This window comes from Barbatula barbatula, assembly GCF_947034865.1.
Source record: "Barbatula barbatula genome assembly, chromosome: 15".
NCBI lineage: Eukaryota > Metazoa > Chordata > Actinopteri > Cypriniformes > Nemacheilidae > Barbatula > Barbatula barbatula.
This window is the reverse complement of record NC_136778.1, coordinates 11765938-11789330: the sequence shown is the minus strand read 5'-3', so window position 1 is coordinate 11789330 and position 23393 is coordinate 11765938. Positions and strand designations below refer to the sequence as shown.

Here is a 23393-nt window from a genome sequence, read left to right as displayed (position 1 = left end):
TGTCATTGAGGTTGGCTGTTGTTTTGATCTGTATTTGGAGACCTGTTGTCCATCCAAACTACTGAAATATCAGCCATTGGTTGAAGCTATGCATCAACCTGACTATCGTTGTTAAGTTAATCTTTAGTGTTTGGAAGCTTAGGTCATGTGCGTATGAATGTGATCAAAGGACTGCAGTTGAGTGGATAGCAGAAAAAGAAAGCAAAGAAACTTTTGTTCAGTCTCAGCCATTATAGGAAGTATGCAAATATGGAAACAAAGATGTTTTGTCTATCCTTAAATTGTAAAATGTTACGAATACGAGCAATTGTGAAAATGTAAGCCATGAGTACTTGTCATCTAGCAAATTGACTCCCCAAAGTATTTGGATTCTGTTTTTGTAGCTTGTCTTTGGAGCCAAATTAAAGAAGAAAATATGTTTGTGTGTGTGTGACTGTGACTGTACAGTACTGTCCAGCTGTACAGGAAGTGGAAGCTCTCTGGTTGTCAGTTCCACGAGTTTGATTCTCCAACGTCACCTTCAACTTGTTCACACAGCTGTGTTTAAGAAAAATAAGCAGGAAACGGAAGAGACAAGCCAACTAATGAGTGGACAATAGTCCATCCACACACACTTTTTGGGCCCCCTGGTTAGCATGGTCAAATCTGATACCCAGGTTCCCTGATTTTACTTGGTACCACACATTGTACATCTAAATTCATGTATGATGTGTTTTTCAGTTGAACCAACAAAAAACGGTTTCTGTGTGTATTTGGCCCTATAAGATCTCTTTATTGTCGTTGTGTAAGAGGTGTTGAGGAGTCAATTGCTGTCAAATACAATTTATTTGTCATTTACACAAATTACAGTCTAACTGATAGTAGACAAAAGAGAGCTTATTCTTTGAGGATGACATTTTGGGATGTAAGTTGTGAGGATGGGGACCGTCTCTATTTGAGAGTAAATGGGTTTGATGACAAAAAGATTTGTGTGACAGCTAAGAATTTGAAGTGAAGTGAGTTTGTGAGACTATTGTATTGATTTAGCTTTGTTACGGATGTACGACTCAATTGTTTGTGCCTATATTTTCAGGAGAATTTGAAAAACTTCCTGACATCTATAGACTGTAACCCTGTCATTTTTGTGAAAAGTCTTTTTTGTCTGTAAAGCTTTATTCGTGCGCTTTTGAAAGGAGCTAGCAAGTTGTGTTCTTCGTGTGTGCTATTACGTACTGTTATGGGTTGCGAGCTTGTGAATAGATTGTGGAGGAAGGAAAGTTGATTTCCTTGTCCTGTGCAGATCCAGAGAAACAGGATGTTTGTTTGATGTCTTTAAGAATGCTCAGTGATATGATAAAACATGACACACTCTTATTCGGAATGTGTTTGATGGTTCTAGCATTTAATGTGTTCGTTCTGTAGCCAGGATGCTTTACAGGATGTTATTGTGTTTTCTTTTTATCTCATTTAAAGAATGTAATTGATGCTTTGGACGTCATTATGCTTATACGTTGTGTTCAGTTGCATGGATGAAATTGTGTTAGAACAACAATAGACCTTAAGATGCATTTAAGTAGCATAATCTGATGTCACATTGGACTTTTATGTTCACACAATGTAATTTTAGAAAATATACTGGTTTCTTTAGTAAATAAAAGAGTAACAACACAGAGAGAATGCGAGATAGTTGGGAGAGAGAGAGAGAGAGAGAGAGAGAGAGAAACCACAGTATATACAGGATGACACAATTTTGAAGAAAACGACTTAAACTCTCATTTCATGACAACTTTAAGATTATTTTAAAGAGATAATGCACCCCAAGAATTTTTTTTGGGTGCATTATCCCTTTAAAATAATCTTAAAGTTGTCATGAAATGAGAGTTTATGTCGTTTTCTTCCAAATTGTGTCATCCTTTGGGAAATTATTGGATTGTTGGAAGCCTGGCCATTGGACAATCAATAAAGTTCCGCCCTCAGGCTAATGCATACGTCAGAGAAGAGATGTTTTATTTTGATTGTAATCTCTCTCATTGTAACATGGCAGCCAATGAACAAATACTTTGACTGGATATGGAGTTCTGGATGTGGTCAGGCATGGCAACACTTCTACACTTAGTGTTTGCCCCTGTAAACTTCCCAAGTGATCCTTAGTGTTCCATAGACCATTCCTGACTAAATCCTGCTTTAATTACAGGATCTCTCAGTGCTCAGCAAACAACATCCTTTTAACTCACATCTTATTAGAAGTACAATAAGGTGGATACCCTGAGCTGAAATCTAATAAAGAGAGAGATCCCATAGACTAATCAAAAGAAAAGAAAATGCAACGGAGGGATTAGAAATGCAATCGGAATGACATTGTATAATTTCTATGATGTGATTTAGCGTCTTTAATGCTAGACAGATCCAGTGGTACTCTGTCGTTGCCAAGTAAACAAAAGAACAATTATGAGGAAAAATATTAATAATAGCTTTCAGTTCAGTCACAGACGACAAATTGTCGTGAAAGAAAGAAGCCGAGAAAATTAAGCACGTAAAGCCTTTCAAAATCTCTGCTTTTACGCTCAGTATGCATGCCCCATTTGAAAACAATGCTGTTAGACAGAAAACACACACATTCTCAGACACTTGCCATGATCTAACGCTCCAGTCCAAGATCACAGTACCATTTTACTAAGTTTGTGCGACACAAGCCTCATTTGAAAACAATATACTGGTACTCGTGCATTTACTGAGTACAGGTAATAGTACCCTGCCACATCTTGTGTAAACCTGCATAATTGATCGTCAGGTTGTTTTGAGCAGCAAGAATGTGGCACCTGTGCGCTTTTAAAAAGATTTTTTACACTCTGTCAATTTTGAAGCCATTTCTTAGACGCTTCCTGTCAGTAAGGCTATAATTTCCCATTACCTGCCACAAAGGTTCTACGTCTTCCTCCGTGAATACCAGTCTGACCTGTTTTGAGGACATCTGTTGTGACGGTTTTGTGCTTGTTTGGTCTGGTCAAGTCAGGATAAAGGAGATGTCTGGCGACCAGTGGGGCAGTAACGCGTTATGGCTTGAACACACTACAAACCTTTTAAAATCTGAACAGATCTAGACATCAAACACTTGCAGACTTTTTGAAAGTTTCAGATAGAAACATCCGGACTGATCAAATCTGCAGACTGGCACAGACTTTCTGCAACAAGTCCAGACTGAAAATCTTAGCAAAAGTCTTGTAGTGTATTTTAGCCTTTACTTAGTAACGCGTTACTGTAGTTTGATAACTTTTTTGATCACGGAGTAATTTAAAGCGTTCTAATTTCTACAATATAAATTAGATTATAGTTCAAAGCCCATGTAACTATACGTTACAGTTGCGTTACATCTTAGCCGTTTTATGGTTTTATCAATTGTATTGTAAGCTTTTTCAAAGTCTGGATGCCTCTCAGTCGTTACCGTGACGTGATCAAACTTGTACCCGTAAGCGCCTGCGAGGAAACTACTTCCAAAGCCACATACCACCTTATGCTAAAAACTAGTAACGGCCAATGCTATCGCCGCGGCTTCAATGGATTGGACGGAATGCAGTCAAGGAGACTAGACATTGTTATATGATTGTCTTTGGTGTCTCTCGTGATCCATGTTATGCTCCAATTGTAAGTATTACAGACCCATATATCTCCCTATCAAAAGACAACCTTTGGAACTACCAGCAAAAATAAACTCAGCATGGCGAGAGAAACGTATGCGTTCTGTAGCTGGAACTACAATCATTATTTTGAGTTTATTTCTGTCAAAGGCAAGAACAGTGTTGTGCGTTGTCGATCATGTGGTGGTAAGCAGACCCCTCTCTCCAGCAAAAAACAACCCGAAAGGGCAGTACAGCATGGTAAACTTCTTTAGACAGTAACGTTACAGGGCACAGAGAGCAATAAGTCAACTTCTACGGTCGAGTGCCAGGCTGGGATTAGCCAGTCGTTATGTTTTGTCAGATTAGTTTTTGCTGTTCTATTAAATATATGACGAAGAAATCATCATAGAAATATGCAGAAGCACTAGTTAAGATGTGCAAGTTATAAGAAACTAAGAAGAGACTTTATATTATGGGGCTTGCGGGTGTAGAAATACTACAGTTAACATTTTAAGTTAAAATGTCACAGTTTCATTACAATTTTTATTTATGCTTTATTATAGAATAAGCAGACATTATTTGGAAAAATAATTAAAGACAGGATTCATTTAGTTTGTTACGAGATGTTAAGTCACGAGAAGGCTAAAGAGGTTATTTTGTTTTTGAGGGATAGTAATGTAACTACTATGTAACTAGTAATGTGACTAGTTACTTTTGAAATGAAATAATAAGACCAGTAACCTGATTACTTTGACAATGAGTAATCAGTAATTTAATTACATTTCCAGAGTAACTTGCCCGACACTGCTGGTGACACGTACAGCTTTGGGCCTAAACTTGATCAGGAACCACAGATCTCAGAACAGCTTTTGCCCAATGCTGCTTTTTTGTCCTAAAGGAAAAGTCCATGATAGAGGACCTGAGACATACCTTCACCACACCCTCATCCCAGACACCACCCGGGGATGATATGGGAGTCCGGATGGGTCAGACCATCTGAGTGCAACAGTTGCTTGACAACACAATATTTTTGTGCGTGAGTGATTTATAAACACACATACCGCTGGCTTTCGTGTTCATGTCACTCAAACAAACAGCTTTTTACATCCCAGAAGAACAGGTCTTTTTCCATCCCTGAGGAGAAATGAAGGAATGCGATATACGTGCACTGCAGTACTGAACTAACTTGAGGATATTGTCATGCACTTTTACATAAGCAAGTGAGGAGTGCCATTTCTTCCCATTAACATCATAATATGTAAAGAATATGTTATGTTCTAAACCTTCCGGGAATAATCTACATTTTGTGTATAATTCTGTACACATTCTATAATGCATTCTTGTACACGTGATGCGCATGTCAGCAGTCGGTACAAACAGGACATCAAGACAAAGTGAACGGACGACAACAACAAAAATGAAACTCAATATTGCGTTCTTTGTGACTCCTTACACCTCCTGTTGCATATTTAATAAGCAGATACTTGATAGTCCCACTCCCGGAATGTTCCGGGACCCAACGCTTGAGCATTACACCAAGATTCCAATACTGACCCTGTGATAAGCAGCGATGCTTTTGTTTTGAATGGTAAATTATTTATGGCTAAAGCATGCAGGAGTGATTAGTTTTGCTATGATGATTTTATGACAATACGGGGTCTTTGAGGCCGAGGTCAAGCAATTGTGTATAAAACATTATGTGCAAGGTATCTGGTTTATTGGTGTATTGTTCGTTTTTCATAATGGTGAAGTATGTTCTGTGTGGTAGGCTGAAACAATGTGCTTTTGTAACCAATGTTAGCATCACATTACAACACTAACGTCCAAAATCTTGCTGAGCTGTTGTGTAAAGCATTCTGTACTGCTGTATAACGGACACACAACAAAGTGATGCACAAATCATATTACCATTCAGCCTGAAAAGAATAAGGAGCTAAATATCATCATTTATATCAATAAATCAACATTTATATCAAGACAAGCCTCATGCAGCATATTGCCTCCATTATGCGAAGAAAATATGGATTTTTTCGTAGATTAACTATCAATATATTATTTAACTTTATTTATTTTTATCTTAAGTTATTTTTACATATTACAATATATTGAATAATATGTTTTACTGTATTTGAATATTGTATTATTTTATATATTGTAATATTTCCCCCCATTACATTTCCCATTATTTTCTCCATATATATTTTCATAACGGTACTTTCAGGCAGAAAACCATATTTTGTTATTTAAAATTTTCATTGTGTTAATGTATTACTTAATTCTGCATATAGCAATATTTCCCCCATATATTTCCTATTATTTTCTAAACATTTGTTTCATAAGTGCAAGAAACCCATATTTTGTTATTTAAAAAAAAACGTTTTTTATATTCATCTTTTATTTATTATATTTCAAAATTGTTATCTAAATATTTCCCACATTATTTTCACAGAGAGAGAGAGTTCGCCGAAGGTTACGTAGATGACAGACTTCCACCAAAAAAAAAAAACATTATATATCGACAAAAACATTTTCACAGATTCTGCGTTTGACACATGGGAATATAAATTACTTCAAAAGCAAACCCAACTCTATAAATAATCCCCAAAGCAATAAGAGTCAGAGTTCACTCGAGGCTCATGTGAGGTCAGACAGAGTTGAAGATATTGACATCACACATTCATTTCCTGTTACTCTGTTTACTTCTGGCTGTCAATATGAGCAGCTTGTTGGCTATCTTTTCTTAATCAGAGGTCAATGGGGCTGTCGGGGTTGAACCCTTTGGGGCTGACGTTGGTCTTGCACTGAATAGTTAAGAGTTCAGAGCAAGTAGATTCTCAGAAGAGAAATAAGAGACCATCTCTGTGTGTGTATGTGTGTACACTTGCACACCTCTGTTATTACCACACCGCTGTGGTGATGTTGAAGGAAGTTCGCTGTATCAGAGATAAACCAAGCACACATTTCCCCCACTCCCTCAACTAGCTCTCCATCCTCTTCAGCTCTCCGCTGTGGTTTCATGGCAATGCACATGTGTGATTGCTTAAGGTTGTTTGTCTGTGTAATTGTGTGATTGTCACTGGCCGAATGTGGGTTGTGGTGTTGTCCTGAGCTGGCTTCACAGTGGCTCTTGTGGTATTTATGCCTTCTAATATAGACACACACACTTCCTCGGCAGCTGGGAGAAAACAGGAAGTGGCATTTGCCTTGTTATGGCCTCCACTGCCTCACACACACGTGAGTATAATAAACATATAGACATGCACCCTTAACTCTTGTTTTTCAAATAAGTCGATCATCAAACATCCCAAATACACGTTGTGTTCCCTACTGATGTTCAAACCGCATTCATTTACCCAGGGCTAAACTTCTGTGTTTAACTGCTCAAACAGAGCCAGAGGCCGCCCCTCGATGTTTGCACACCCGCAGACATTGGGTTCTCCTGTGCAGTTAAACTGCTGGCAATCTGCCGCCCACAGCAAACGAAATAATAACAGACAGTAAATCTCACTCAAAGAGAAGTTCAGCGCAAAAACAGCTTTTTATTGTAAGTTGAAAGCGGTGTTCCAATGACATCCCTAAAAAGCCTTGGATGTCAGGGTTTAAGATGACCCCAGGATGAAAAGATTCAGACTACATGAAACATATGCTGGCAGATAACGTTCTTCCATTCCTAACATTTTTGTTTGAAGGTATAGATCTTCATTTGTGTATCTTCATACACAGACAGGATTCCAGCCACACAGTCTTAACCTCTACAAAAGAAAAATATACTTCTTATCTACGTATAGCCATGTCTGAAGTTAAACTTTTCATAAGCACTGGTCTAGGAATGTGACTGGAAATGAGAACATGAGCGAAAAAAGATGGAGAGGCACTTGAAGCCATTCATGTCATACATGTTGAGGTTTCGTTTGTAGTATAGTTAATTAATATGTTGGCTGAATTGTATATTCTTCTTATAAATATTCAAGTACAGTGTATGTCTCATGAGAAACAGTTCATTCAGATGACTAGTATAACTAGTACAACTGGTAGTGTTTTGCTGTCTTCAATTTTGGAATTTTAGGCTGGCACCTTTTGGCGACTTTGTCATGTCGTCATTTATAACCTACCTGTTCATTCATTTTTTTACTTTTTTAATTGCATCCTTTTCAATGTGCCTATGTGTTTTCCACCCACTGCATTCCATTCCCTGTTTACTGGTTACTGCAGACGGTTACTACAGACAATCTGGATGTTTGTTGTGAAGAAGCATGTGGTAGCATAATGGCTGCAGATGTGCACAAAAGGTTCAATATGGCGAGCAATGGTTTTACAGACAACAAAGCATCCTTAAAGGGACATCATTTACTCACCCTCTTTCTCACCCCGTAATGTGCAATCTTATTTTGTGTTCTGCGTAGGAAGATAGTCATGCATGTTTGAAATTACACAAGGATGAGAAAATAATGACAGAATATAACTTTTTGGGCGGATTATCACTTTAATGTCTAATTCTAGTTGTCACCTACAGTTTTGACTATTGCCCAGAATCTTAGAGGTGCTATAGAAAATAAACATCTGTTGAGTCACTTGCGCAGTGAAAAGAAAGGAAGTTTACCTTTAAAAACAGGTAACAACATCAAAGCAAATATTTATTTAATAGAACAAAGGTCTTCAACATGATCTTTTAAAAAAGACACTTCTAGATGCCATAGACGAAGCCTTTTAGCTGAATGGTTCCATAAATAACCGATATCATCCAAAGAACCTTCAAACTGTTTCACAAAAAAGTTCTTGGATGAAGACTTTAAGATTATGTATATGATAAGATTATGTACTGTAGATTATAAGAATGTAAGATGTTTGAATGTTTGTACTGTATATGAACCTTTGAGTAAATGGTTCTTTGGGGAACTGAAAAGGTTCTTATATGGCATCTCTGTGAATAACTATTTTTGTGGGGTCTGTGACCCTGAGGGGACCTCAGCTACAAAAGAATACTTAAAAGAGTACTTAAGATAAGTGGTAATGGTGTCTCATTTTTGTTAGATAGGAACACATGCTTATAATTCTGCTGTCACTATAAAAGGGTCAAATAAATCTTGGAATACTTTGGTTGACGGTTTCTGGAAGAGGCAGCTTTAAACTCTCACTCTTTTCCTTTTAACACAACGGTTCTCTCGTTTTTTATTGCCTGTTTTAAACCCTTGTAAGCACAGTGAACAGGTCAAACTGTCAGCAATGCCACAAAAACCACAGGAAGGTGACACTTATTAGAGAAAACACCTCAAAGCTCTCCCCCGCCTTTACATACTCAGAAAAGTACTTAACCATAATCAGAGGTACATACTGTACACATAAAGTTTGCCTTTGAATACCTTTTACTGTACTGTAAAGGGATATGTCAACCAAGAATACAAATACAGTTATTTTGAGAAATGTGGTTTTGTGTCTATACAGTGGAAGTCAATAGGGCCCAATGTTGTTTGGTTGCATTCTTTAAAATGTCTTCTTTTGTGTTCTGCAGAAACAAGAAAGTAATAAACTGTAAAAACAATGAATATATACTGGTCATTATCTGCCAGTACTTCATCTGTTTATTTTACGGACATTTCCGTAAATGCTAAAATGTTATTCAATGCTGTGAAAAATATAAAATACAAGTAAATTTTTTTTTTTTCGAAAACAAATTCCTTAATGTTCATACAGTATATTGTTTATATTCAGTATATACAATTTTGGGGTGAACTATGACTTACATTCCAACATTACCTGAAGTACAATGTGTATAAATGTGACAGAGATGAAGGGAAGGCAGACATTTAGGGAGGTCTGTCTGGAAAGTAGTTGAAAGTGTGTTTTAAATCATTATTTTCCATAAAATTTACCATCAACTAATTAAAATGACCAACATCTGGAATAGGGTGCAGGTGCGTGTTGTCACATTACAAAACTAATGCTAGCTTATCCTCTCTCTCTGTTTAGGGAGTTAAGCAGAATTCCCAGTTGCTGCTTACTCATTGTATTTTCGTTCATCTTCAATTGTGGGAAATCCCTTGCTTTCTTATCAGATATGTGAACAATAAACTTTTACAATGTAGGGAGATTCACATATCCAGAGAGGCTAAGAGTCTTGGGTTTACCTCTGATATATCGTAGGGTCTGAATCTATTAATCTGTTTGTCTGCATGTATTTCCTAAAGATGATGATATTCTGACTTGAGAGTACAGACATACATTTTGTGTTGTATATCATTTATTTCCTCATCCTTTTTATTCTTTATTATCATTCTTTATTTTGCTATATATTTACTTTATCAGATATAGATTATATTAATTTCTATAGTTATTATATTCTATACGACTTTTCTTAATGCTTTATTCTACATTCTGTTGGATGCTGCATTTGTATTGTCTTCGCAAAGACGATATGAGTCAGCGGCGGTCTCATTCTCAAGGTTCCTAATAACGTCAAGAGAAGCAGTAATTTTCAACCGTCTATGTTGGTATAATAACACCCGCTCAATGTTTTTCTAGTTAGACGACATTGGACAAAGTTAGACAGTGATAGAGTGAACTCTAGACAGAAAATTCTAAAGGCTGGAATGGGCATCTGAAAGGAACAAAAGTGAAAAAATACATGAAACATGTCACCATCCAGATAAACACTTTAACTTTGAAGTACTCATTGTAGTTGGTCTGTGTAATGCATTAGAACAGATGTCTAGAGATGAATCACAGATAACATTAGCTTTAGCATTAATTCCAGGCCACTGGGCACAAACATAATCGAGACTCATCATATCACAGAGATGAACTCGAACAGGCACTTAACGCGGTCTGTAACTCTGCAGCTTGGGTACATAGATGGAAAACAATATGGTTAAAATCATTTTGGTTTTAACTACAGTCTGTTAGAAGTTCTGTAGTGCAACTTTGTTTTGAAACTGTTTTTATTATGTTGGCTTGACAATACATGTATCATGACAAAAACATGTTAACATCAAGTTAAAATATACTAGCTTCATGTTAAATACATCTTAGAATTATATTTTCCTTAACATGCTAGCTTTTGATTACTAAAACATGTTAACGTCATGTAAAAACATTCTAGCTTTGCGCTAAAACATTCTCACTTTGTGCTTACATACTAGCTTCATGTTAAAACATGTTAGCATAATGCTAAAACATGCAAGCTTTGTGCTAAAACATGTTTACATCATGATAAAACATGCTAGCTTTGTGCTAAAACCTGTTAGCTTCATGTCAAAAATATAAAACACATGTTAGTTTTATGTTGCAACATGCTGGCTTTGTGCTAAAACATGTTTACTTCATGCTAAAACATGTTGGCATCATGCTAAGGCATGTTAGCATCATGTTCGACATCAGCTAACTGATGTGACTTTGTCAATCCACAAAGTTTGTCCTTAACTTTAAAATCGAGTTATTGTTGCATGCTTCCATTTACAAACATTTCTTTTTGTCAGCGCTTCTGAATGGCATGCACAGTCATATATTTGTAGTTTGAGTTATTTATTTACATTCTGTAACAACAAGAGCTACACACACAATTTGCACATTTGTTTTCAAAATAAAAACTGTAAAATAAATATACAATAAAATACATTAAACAAGAGTGTTTTTCAGGGGTAAAAATACCTTATCTTTTAATGATTTAAAAATGCAGATTACAACTCCTGTTCCTACAGTCATGAATTAAACAGATTGAAAATAGAGCCAACCGTACCTGCTGTGCCAGCAAACTGCACGAATCAAGAGGCAAAATGAGGGCAGAAAGTTCATGTGGTAACACCAACAAGAAACAACAAACTGTAACATACAAAATCTTTGCAGCACAGGAGAGGCCGTACCATAATAACAAAAATAAGCAACATTGTTATGATTTACATTATTTACATACAAGAGGAGAGCAAACAGTGATGGTGTGTAGTATGTAGTGAAACTTCATTAACAGTAGTTTTATGAAAGGAACCCATCAGTGCTCAGGTATTTTAACAGCAAATGACCTGCATTTACACATTCACACATATATTCACACATTAGCCCAAATGGAAGCAAAAGCAACTGCCCATTAGGAACAATGTTCCAGTGTGGCGAGGAGGGGATGAACAGACACGGATCTCCCATCTTAGACTTTGTGGAAGTGAGACATCCGCCCGAGGATGCAGCTGGACACAAAGAACAGAGAGAGATCTGGGAAATGAGCTACTGAAAGAGTGCCCGGACTACTTATGTTTGTACAGCTATGGGTTCTGTGGACGCATCCATGGAATCGCTCGGTACGTAGCTCCTATTAGAAAGATTACTCTGCCTGTTTCCCTTTGGCAGATCCATAATATAATGAGAATCTTATTGGCTATTCTAACCAACAGAAAGCTTCTCTGTTTTGTTCTCTACCCATCTATTGGCAGATCCTTCATTGGCCATTCCTACAGAGAGCAAGAAGCCATTGGCACCCATTTCTACACAGCAGCAGCTTTCTATTGGCTCAACCTTCCACAGCAAAGATTCTCATTGGCTGACAAGCAGAGAAAACATATAATCTGTTAGGCACAACAGTCGGTGTGGTAGGTAGAAGTTAAAAGAACCGTCAAATCTGTATAAAATAATAACCGATTAAACCTCAAGCACAAGAACAAAACAACAACGTGATCCCAAAGCTGTCTGTACTCTAAACAACCCTATTTTTGTGATGATCACAACAGCAACAGGCTGGTTTTTGCCAGAACTTAACAAATAGACAGTATCACATTCAACACAAGCACAACATTTACAAATGTACAACTTATTACGCCCTTTCTTTCGGGTTGACCAAAGATGTAATGGATTGAACTTTTCTTTTGAATAAAGAACCAATGCTACAAACGCTACTGATCTTCAGTCCACTATTACGGTTACAGAACCACAAAGTTTTTGAAACAAGTAAAGCATTGTCATCGTAAAAATGCTTTTGTGTAAAATAAGAGTTCTTTACAAAATGTTTCTACTTGAATTTAAAAATAACTTGACAAAGCGTAAGAAGCTGAATGACGATGTTTAAAGTGATACTGAAAACACTGTCTAAAAGTTTGATGCCTTATTAAACTTGAATGAGTGCTTCACTGGATCACCTTGTCCCAAATTACATTTCCTGGTCGAGAGGACGTAACAAACCAAGAACATAATACTGCTACGTAACCGAAATTTCACTGAGTGTTTAAAGTAACCGATGAATTGCGATGACCGTAATGAACTAAAAAGTGTTTTTGAACACCATTCCCATCAATGAACTTCGCACCGTTTAAACAGGACTATTCTTTGGAGGTGACAAGAAAATAGATTCAGCTGCCAATTGACAAAATACTATCACCTATGTGCTAAACGCAATGCAATAACCAGCTCATTTTTGGCCTGCGCAGCAATGTGGGAATGCTTTAAAGGGTGCACCTTTAGTTATTGCTGCACATACATATACTTTCCTAATCGAATAGCTTTTGAAATGTTTCATCTGCAAAATAGATAATAGTAAAATATCTGATTTACAATTAGGCTTAGTTTGTGAACAGCCTTGACAGACACAAAGTTGCATTCAACGAGAAGCAAAGAACAGTTATATTTCGTTGTCTCTAGGTTAAATCAGCCTGTGCGACCTTTGTCGAGCATTAAAACTTGACAAACAAAAAGAAGGAAAAGTATTTTGCTCTTATCACATATAAAGCATTCTATAAAGCAAGTCCTCCAGCAGACTCACAATGGAGATATAGTACCATGAAATGATACCAGCATTGATAATAAGCATTGATAATAAACACCAATCTGGCAGAAAGCCTCATATACACAAGGTGCAGAATAGGTGAATGTAAAGAATATGACTGCTCTTGGATCAGTGTTTTCCACCGAAGTCCTCAATGTACTGTATGCCAGACAGCTATTGTTTAATGATTCTCAGCATTGTCTCAGTAGATGAGTGCGACGTGATAGTCACACTGGAAGAGGACGTGTGCCCGTCCCTTCAATTAAGACATTATTACTGGAGAGCAGGGGTTGAGTAATGGTACTATGACTGCCAACGGAGTTAAGCCGGTCGACGTGAGAACTCGAGTCCTCACGGGGTCCTGATGCCACTGGCAACTTGGAGCTGAAGTTAAGGTAAATCTGGAAAGAGGAATAGAGAAATCGATCAGTTGATATTTGGTTCTGACAAATAAACATAGCATTAAAGTGAAGTGTAAATTCTGCCTGTATATTGCGCATTGCTCAGTGTACCAAAACAATTATGGAAATCAGGCAAAAGTGCAAATGTGGCCAAAGAATCTCTGCATAGTGCAAATCTGAGTGGTATGTTTACACGACTACAATTGTATTAAAATACTGAAAACTTTTGAGCCTTATTTACACATTTATGTTTGCCATATGTTGGTGACTTGAATTGAAATACTCATAAGACGAGTTTTTAAGTAAAGATGTTGTGCACACAATGCAATTACTAAAACTAAATGTTTTGTGAATCTGCAGTGAAAGTACAAAGTTAACAGGAAAAGTGGAAGGTGAATAAAAACACATACATGTTTGGTGCTGTCCGAGATCTGCTGTTCGATCTTCTCCACTATCTTGTTAAATGACGGTCTATTAAAAGGATCGGCATCCCAGCATGAATGCATGATCTCGTACCTGAAACACAGCAATACTCAGCTTTAGTGGGAGCATTTCCCTATACACACACAATTTCAAAGCTAATACGAACGACACGCCCCTCCCATGCAGGGACGGATTATGACTTTGATGCGCCCTGGGCACGGACGTGGGGTTCGGAATTCTCGACTTGGCCCGAGTCCTAGAGTCAGGGCCGAGTTCTGGACTCAGGCCGAATCCCGGGCTCAGAGCCCTCCCCTCGGACAGCACTCCAAATACGCATAACCCTTCTTATTCATTATATGTAAGTGTGAACTCGTGAAATATTTTACAACAACAGTTTTGCACCTATGCCGAAATACCCAGGACTTAGTAGTGGTTTGTACAGAACGCATTTTTCCATCTAAAAACGCACGGCACAGTGCTCAGGAATGTTTTGAAAAAGTGCAGCACAAACGGCAAGGGTCTCTTGGCACTCATTTGATTTCAGAAATTGCCATACGCCAACTTGATATTGTAAACAAAAGCTTACGACACTTGTCCTGCCTTCAGGGTCATCTGATTGGTCCACTGCTGTGGAACTGACATTGTTGAGCTCCGCTGTGTGTACAAATTGAAATTATTTCAACTTGACACTGCGTCTTAAAGAGTAACTATTAACAATACATTTCATGTAGTATGTAATGTTGCTGTCTCTGAATGTTAGCAGTCTTGCCAAGTTGTAAAGCCGAAAGTGAACGGATAACAAAGTTATTGGCTTGGGAAAAAAGGAGTCGACTCTGAATCGTGCAGACGGAGTCGTCAGTCGTTTTAATTTCAGTTCAGATGTGCAACACTCCATGTAATGCCTGCCTCCGTTCCATTTGCGACACTGCATGCGGTAGACCAATCACAGCAGACTAGACCATCTGACCAATCAGATCAAAGTAGGCTGACAGAAAGGAGGGGATTAGACAGATGAATCGCCAAGCTAATCATTTTAGAGTCAGTCAAAAAGTGGGGTAATAATAGCTGCTTATTATTAGAAAATGAAAGCGTTTATACACCGTGTATGTATGTAAACATGTTGTTGGACACTCCATAAACGTTGGACCCTAAAAATCACAAAATATGGCGCATATGTGAGAGATTCTACAAAAAGCATGATGCAGGCATAGCAGTTAAACATGTCCGTCCAGAGCATGTTAACATAGAAAAACTATTTAAAAGTAGTTCAGCAGAATAGAAAAACGTCTGCTGTGTAAAATGCACAAAAAACAACACATGCAGTACTCGACACCTAAAAAAGCTTCTGACCTCTCCAACTCATATAACCTGGGAATAGGTTTGTTCCTTGCATAATTTAAAAAGATGAGCATTTAACAGTCCATGCATTACAAATGAAACAATATCAATCAACAAAGCATTTAACCTTATCTTAATAAAAAGTTGGTTATAACTGAGCTTTTATGATTTTTCAGAGAAAACTCTTCCACAACGTAATCCAAATCCATCTGTCCTGCAAGACTGCATTCGATGGCCATTAGAGAGCGAACTGAGATGTCTTTGACACATTTCTGTGCTTTTAAACTCGTTTTGTTATTTTGCCTTGTACTGTCTTCTACACGTGACTTCTGCACGATTATATTACAAAATGTTTTTTTACTCGCCTCTAGATGTCCCTCTCAACAGCGCGGCAATGCATTAGGATTATTTATTTGATTTATTCGCAACGGTTAATACTTCACAACTGCAAAAATATTTAATTGATAAAATAAAATGAATTAAAAATGAATACATATAATAATTTGCCAGGGCCCCCTGCTGGTCTACTGTCATAGGCACGTGCCCAGTAGGTCCGTGCATTAATCCGTCCCTGCTCCCATGATCTTACTAAATTGTCATTATGTTGTCATGCTTTGTTTCTTGTTAACGTCTCGTAACTTCAAAACAAGCATCAATTACAGATTGCATAAACTCAGAGTTACATTTCAACTGGTGCAAACTCGGGTGACTCCATGCGGTATCCCTCTTTGATCATCTTGTAGAATTTCGAGTCCACTGGCATGCCCGGGTAAGGACTACTCCCTAAAGAAGCAAAGTAGCAATTTAGTCAAGTGTATCTGGGGCTTACAAAGCGAGGATGCATATTGAGATTAGTATTACATACCGAGAGAGAAGATCTCCCACAGCAGGATGCCGTAAGACCAGGCATCACTTTCGAAGGTGTACACACACTCAAAGATGCTCTCAGGGGACATCCACTTAACGGGGAGACGTGCCTACAAGGAGAAAAACATTCTCATTAAAAACATTCCTTCCTTAACAACACTACAATATGGGTTATCACATGAATGTACAGCAAGAATTTTGTCTGTATGGTATCTAGCTGTACCATACACATCCTTATCCAAATTGTAAAAACAAAATCTAATGAATACATCTAATTATAAAAAACATAACTCTATGTGAAAACTCATTGACCATCAATAATGTAAGTAAAGTCAGTATTTTCTGTGTGTTGCTTTGGGATAGTTTTCAACCATATAAACACGACGCAAATGGAGCATGTGTGGCACAATCCAGCATGAGCAACATCAGAATTCTGCTTTAGGCAAATTCAATCATTGTTCATATCAAGCGTATTTTGCATCAGCCGTTCCTTGTTTATGGAATTCAGGTGGTTCACATCTAAAGCAAGACTCACCATGCATGCAACGCTATGGCATCTCAAACCGAGCCTTGTCATTTTTCATTACTTGAGGAACACCATAAAAAGAAAATCTGCCTTAAAGCACGAATCATAACAAGAAGAAGGTTGGCCAACAGACATATAAATAAAATAAAGAGCTTTTAACTGTAATTTAATTGTAGCTTTTAATCTGTATATCTTGGCACTTATGTTTTACAGCTTTTCATAATGATGTACACTAAATGGCATAGTTCATGCCAAAATGAAAATCATCTCATGACCTTTTACAAATGTGTATACATTTTTTTAAAGAAAGATACTTTGAAGAATGTCGTTTTGGGTCACTATTGACTTCCAAAATACTATGGAAGTCAAAGCTGCCCAAAAACTGTTTGTGTTTCTCTATTATTCAAATATCTTCCCATGTGTTCAGCAGAACAAAGAAGTGTACACAGACTTTGTGATTTTTTGGTCACTCACAAGTTTTTCAGAGTTAAAATTTTGGGGTGAACAAAGCCCTTCAAGTCCTTGTTTCAAAACTGCTATGTTAATAAAATAATGTATGAATCAGGTCAGATTTTATGACATTGAAACTCAAAAATGGAAAAGATTAAGATATTGTTGTAAATAAACAAACTTAGTTGAGGTGATCAACCACATATGTATATTGATCAGAGTTAGTGAAAATTCAATATGAAACTTTGTATGTTAACTTACATTGCCTTTGACAACATAGTTTGAGTCAGTCGTGATGTCACGAGCCAGTCCAAAGTCACAGATCTTAGCCACTCGGCCTTGGGTGAGAAGAATGTTTCTTGCTGCCAGGTCTCTGTGAATACACTGCACAAACACACACACCTTGAACACAGAATACAGGTCCAGATACGCACACACGTGTTAAAGCAGGGCCTTGCTTTAATACTCGCTATGTCAGGGCTGACATGACAAATAATTTTAACAGTGTCAGAATTCAAACCTCATTAGCAAAGAAGTGTTGGAAATACTTTGCTTCTAAGTTAGCACGGAGGTGGTGAAACTAATTTACTGAGAGTTAGAAAACTCCGGCCAGTTTCGCAATGTGAGCAATTTAGTCATAGATATACTGGGCCTGCTGACCAGGTTGAGACGTGTTTCTCAGCATGATCTTCAGTGAACGTGTACGTGCTTGACAACATGGGTTCGTTCATGTGGAACTGCGTGTAACCTGACTCTGGACTGGACAAGAATAATGGCATGTGAGCCTGTGGTTTCGAAGATGTAGAGCGAGAAGATCTGCAGTATGACATTACAACGCACTCAGAATATAAAACTAACTAACTCCGAAAGACAGACAGCAAGAGAGGAGACGAAACGAGACGTACGTTCTTGGAAGCCAGAAAATCCATCCCTTTGGCTACTTGGTAGGAGAAGCTGAGAAGATCCTCAGTGTCCAGAGTCAAACCATCTTCCTGCAGAATCTCACTGACTGTATCTGAATCACTGTAGGTATCACCTGAAGAGGGAGGAAATATTCCAATGTCACAAAAGAAAACTGAAAGAAGAACTGTGAAACAAAAACAAAAAAAGATGAGAAGATGAGAAAAGAGCATCATTTTACCTTTATTAAGTGATCTTCTGTTTTCTGAAGACAGAATTCCCATTAAAGAAGGCTTCATGGTCATGTAGCCGTTCCTGCTTTCACTAGGAGCAAATTTAAACCTTTCAGTTAACCTTATCCATGTAACTTGAATGAAGACAATATATAGCCATAAATCTCATCAATACATTGACGAATGAGTTACCTTGCCTGGGGTTGCATCATGACATTTCTATAGTAAGTGTCTTCTCCCAGTGTACAGAAGTAGAAGGATTCTCTTCTTCTGCGCAGGAAGTTCAACAGGTCACCAAAGCAGCAGTATTCAGTAATAACTAGAGTCGGACCTGTAAATTGCATTTTAAAGTAATACAATTTTCTTTTTACTTAATATAATAAAATACAATTGATTCATTATGTATTTTATTTTTAATTTAAAAACGATACATATACAGCCACGGAGAAATTAAGAGACCATTTCAGATACAGCTCTTCTGATTTTAAAATGGACTATTTGACTATTGTTTTATTCTATGAACTACTAACAATACAAATATTTGAAATACCAAATTTCAAATAAAAATATTGTTTCTATTTGCCTTTATTTGCAGAAAATTCAATCTGGAAAAACTGGTGAACATAACAGAACGTATGCTTATTTGTACATGTGTATTTGTATTTAGGAAAAGATCAAAACAAGCAGGTCTTTTTGTGTAAAGACCTTAATTTGTATCACAGTTTTCATATGTCTTGACATGATGTCAGTCTTTCCAATTGCTGTTGGATGACTTTATGTCTTTCCTGAGGTTTGATTGTGTTGAAATCTAACAGACACTGGACTGGAATGGCCACAATGCATTGAGAAATGCTAATTCGAAATGAAAATTTGGAACGGTCTCTTAATTGTTTCTGCGAATGTGTAATATCTAAACATACAGTGTATAGGCATATGTACTATATGGACAAAATAATTGGGATGCCCACTTCTAATGAACAGGTTTGAGTCCTTTAGTCCTCTCCGTGAGCACAAAATAGTAATGCTACATCGTATAATGATATTCTAGTGTTCTTTTAACTTTATAGCAACAGTTTGGGCAGGATCCTTTTCTATTTCAACATGACAATATCTCTGTGCACAAAGCAAGATTCAGAAAGAAATGATTGACTCAGTCTAGTGTGGAAGATCTTGACTGGTCTGCATTACCAAGACGTGAACCCAGCTGAACCCCTTTGAGCCAAATACTCAATACCCAGACCCATTTCATCCGGCCTCTTACAGCACACACATTTCCTTTACACAGGAGTGCAGTAATTTCAGCACAGAAAAAGGTCCTCCCAAAACTGTTGCAACAAAGACGGAAACAAAGTTCTTTAATATGGTATTGTAGAGTAACATGCTTATTATTAGGGCCTCCCAATACTTTTGTCCATATAGTGCATAAGCACTATAAGCACATAGTATGTAGTGTCACTAACCTCCTATAGTGCAGGCGCCAAGCAGATTCACGATGTTAATATGGTTGCCAAGATAACTAAGCACCTTCAGCTCTGACATCAAAGCCTCTTTTTCAGTGGCATGGGCACTTGCTGTGGGGCAAAAATGTCAAAAATAAAAACAATTCGTTTAAAAAGGCAGGTACAAAATACATTATTTGAATTTTAATACAGTATTATTTGTATTAAAACTCAATATAATTCAATATAATTTTCAATTCTATTCAGGTTTGTGTGTTAGAGTATTTTCAACATTACGGAAGCGCTTCCTAACTTACGTTTTAACATCTTCACAGCTACAGTCATCACTGAATCTGCTTTAGACATTCCATAAGCAGTGGCTTCCACCACCTTCCCAAACGCTCCAGATCCAAGAGTTTTTCCTGGAAACAAAGTGAACGACAGAGTTACAGACAATTGTATGAAAAGAAGCTGATCCAAAGTCCGCAGTCAGTGGCAACACAAATGTTGTTTTTGAATCAAGGGGCGTGGTATGTGGACAAGAGGGATAAGCTAGATCCTGCTAGATCCTGTTTGTTGACGGATACTGTCGTTCCTTGATGTTTAAGATATCACAATATGTCATTAAGTTGATGAAGTGCCCGATTCGTGGCGCCAGAGTCATATACCATGAAACAGACAATGAATGTCTGATTTTGGTCGCATAAAGAGTGGCTTTACGCTCTTACGCACCATCAACTTTTGAAGAATACAACTGATTTCAAATGCACAAAAAATGGTCAAAACAAGAATTCACAAAAAACTAATAGATAGGACAAAGTGGGTTCACTAACCAAATCGCAGCTTATCTCTGGGGAACTCCCATTGGCGGTCGTATGGAAGCTGAGTGGGGTCGATGTACACATAGTTGTTTCCATGGATACCCTCTATGACTTTCCACTGTATTTGGTATTTAGGTTTCTGTAAAAAAACAGACAGACAGTAGAAAAAGAGAGAGGGATGGTGAGGTGCTCTAAAAGTCAAAAGTAAACAGACACCACAGGAAGTAAAAGTCTTGGGTTATCATTTTGCAAAGATGACAAGGAAACACACATATATATATATATATAACAAAACACATATTTAAGCAAAACCTATAAACAATTTTTAGGTTTCCATGATAGTGTAGATGTGTCTCAATCGGAGCCATGTTTGCGAACCGCCAGAGATGTGTGTGCATGTGTATCTCCAGAGCTGCGTAGTAAAACATCAGGTCCTATGACTTGTTAAGTAAATAATTTTCTTGAGTGTGTATTGTATCAGAGTTCCCCTAAGGGCTGGGAGGGTTGCCAGGTGTGACAGGTAAACTGCCTGAAGTATTACAGCTTAATAGAGTAACCAAAAAACAAGTCCTGTTGGAATAACGACATACGTAAAATCCAATAATAAACCACTGGATTAGTTTTTGTCATAAAAGGCGGACGATTAAAACACATGCTAGTTAGATTGTGTCTAGATTATATCTTGTCAATGTGGTAGTGACTCAACATGTAGTTCTGGTGAAATGAAATGAATTGCTATTATACCTGCATGTACTTGTAAGACAGCACAATAAGGATGAGAAGAAGGATAACTGCCGTGGCAGCAAATCCGATAAGTAGGGGTGTGAAGAGCCCGTGAGGAATGGTGCTTTCTGTAAAGATTAAAACAACATGTACTGTTACCATCAGAGATCTAAAGAGAAAGATGCTCATGTCAGAAGAGCTTAAGTAGACACCGAACCACAAATGTTGTTCTCCTCACTCATATTACACTACATATCATTATCATTAAGACTAAAGCTGCCATTATTGAAACAATAAACTTAACCAATACAGTTAAAAATACGATACAAAGCTGAAAGATTTCAGATGCTGGAATGCCAGAAGAAACGTTAGATTTCTGTAAAGTAAAATTACATATTTTCCTGTTATTTTACTACCAACTTGTATATTTGCTGTCTATTGCTGGAATATTTTTTTTCTGCATTCCAAAAATATGTGAAAATTCTTAAAAGTAAGAATACAAATTCTTTAAAATATTACAATTCAAGTGCAAGTACATCACAGTTTTCAATTTATTTTGTTATGAAAAAAGATTGAAAAAATTGTATAAGAATATAATTGAATTAATTTGTATAAGACTATAATTTAGTATATACATCCACTTTTTTGCTGTTATTTTATTATCTTAAATATTATATTTGATAAAAACGTACTTCCTATTTCTTCTTATAAATTCAACAATATATCGCTGCTGTCCTTCTGAAACCTTGTATCTCCGTATTTATTCCTAAAAAACTGCAAATAGGGACAAACAGTTCAGGGTTTCAGAAGGACAGTGATGGAAAACAGAAATCTTTCCAAGATACCCGCTGGAACCTGCATAGAAACATAATGAAAAACACTGGTACCCCTAAAACACCCCTGTTACAAACATCCATACTTTAGGTAAAAAGTACACTTGTCTCACATCCTTTACATCCAAAACCATAGCAGATCAGAAGCAGGTACTTGAGCCAGAGTGGCAATGGAAATAAAAATTTTGCATTCTGCTTTACTACTGTACACATGCTGCTGAATTATCTGTTAAACAATCCTTTAACAACAAAGATGCCATAATTGCCTAGTGAGGCGTGAATAATCCTCGCTAATAAAAGATGCTAAAGCTCTTTGTGGCTCACTTTTGTAACCGTAACTGTGTTTTGCTCTTGCTAAAGTGTGCGAGTGTGTGTACATGCATGTTGTGTTATTGTTTTTCTACACTGTTCTGAGCGGTCTAGTAAAGCTCTTAAGCTATAAGTAGCTTTCTCTCCATTTCAAATCAAAGAATGCAGACTCGGCAGGAAGTAATCCCCTGTAAAGCTGCCACTGGCGTTCGCAGTCTCCCAGCTCTTTACCCTCTGTATCTCTGTCTCCTGTTTAACCCACTGCATCCAAAGCGTAACCCAAACTCCACTAAAACACACACTAAAAGATATTCTGCATCTGAGGTTTCACGGCTTTAGCAGCCCAGGGCTTGACGTCCCAATGGTTTTCCTGGCCAGAACACAAAGTTCCCCCAAAAGGCTTTCCTGAAGCTGTGGGGGTCATTGCCGGCCAGTACCTAAAAACCTCAAGCTTAACCCCTGACGGACTCCAAAAAAAGTACAATGTTCGAATATACTTTTTAACTTCAGGTCAATTTAACTTTTACAAAACAAATAAACACACTTGAAACCAACTTAACGGGGTTTGACTGACCTATTGTTAACCATTTTATCCCTACCGATTTTACCGGAATTGTCCACGGCGACCAAAAACTGGTGATTTGTAACAAATACAAACCCAGCAGCTAATCCCCAACAGTTGGTAATGCTGGGTTTACAAAAGAAACAAGATTAGGGCTAAAACTCTGCACCTCTATTTATATAACAGTCTGTCTTTATCTTGTCCTGTGTGAACTTTGTCTACACAGGTTTCGG

General features: G+C 37.4%; 1 protein-coding gene across 2 annotated transcripts in view; it reads right to left on the bottom strand.

Annotated features, from left to right (window-relative positions):
- Positions 1-10521: 10521 nt before the first annotated feature.
- kita (KIT proto-oncogene, receptor tyrosine kinase a) overlaps positions 10522-23393 on the bottom strand; it is a 30337-nt gene continuing 17465 nt past the window's right edge. For both annotated transcript variants that reach the window (XM_079474179.1, XM_079474180.1), the window contains exons 10-21: positions 21478-21584; positions 20746-20872; positions 20230-20334; positions 19934-20044; positions 18666-18804; positions 18482-18564; positions 18246-18376; positions 17602-17724; positions 16363-16474; positions 16181-16280; positions 14147-14252; positions 10522-13736 (exon numbers count right to left, since the gene is read on the bottom strand). In XM_079474179.1, coding sequence (XP_079330305.1) covers positions 13563-13736; positions 14147-14252; positions 16181-16280; positions 16363-16474; positions 17602-17724; positions 18246-18376; positions 18482-18564; positions 18666-18804; positions 19934-20044; positions 20230-20334; positions 20746-20872; positions 21478-21584 — 1418 coding nt within the window. In that variant the 3' untranslated portion in view covers positions 10522-13562. The remainder of the gene's footprint in view (positions 13737-14146; positions 14253-16180; positions 16281-16362; positions 16475-17601; positions 17725-18245; positions 18377-18481; positions 18565-18665; positions 18805-19933; positions 20045-20229; positions 20335-20745; positions 20873-21477; positions 21585-23393) is intronic.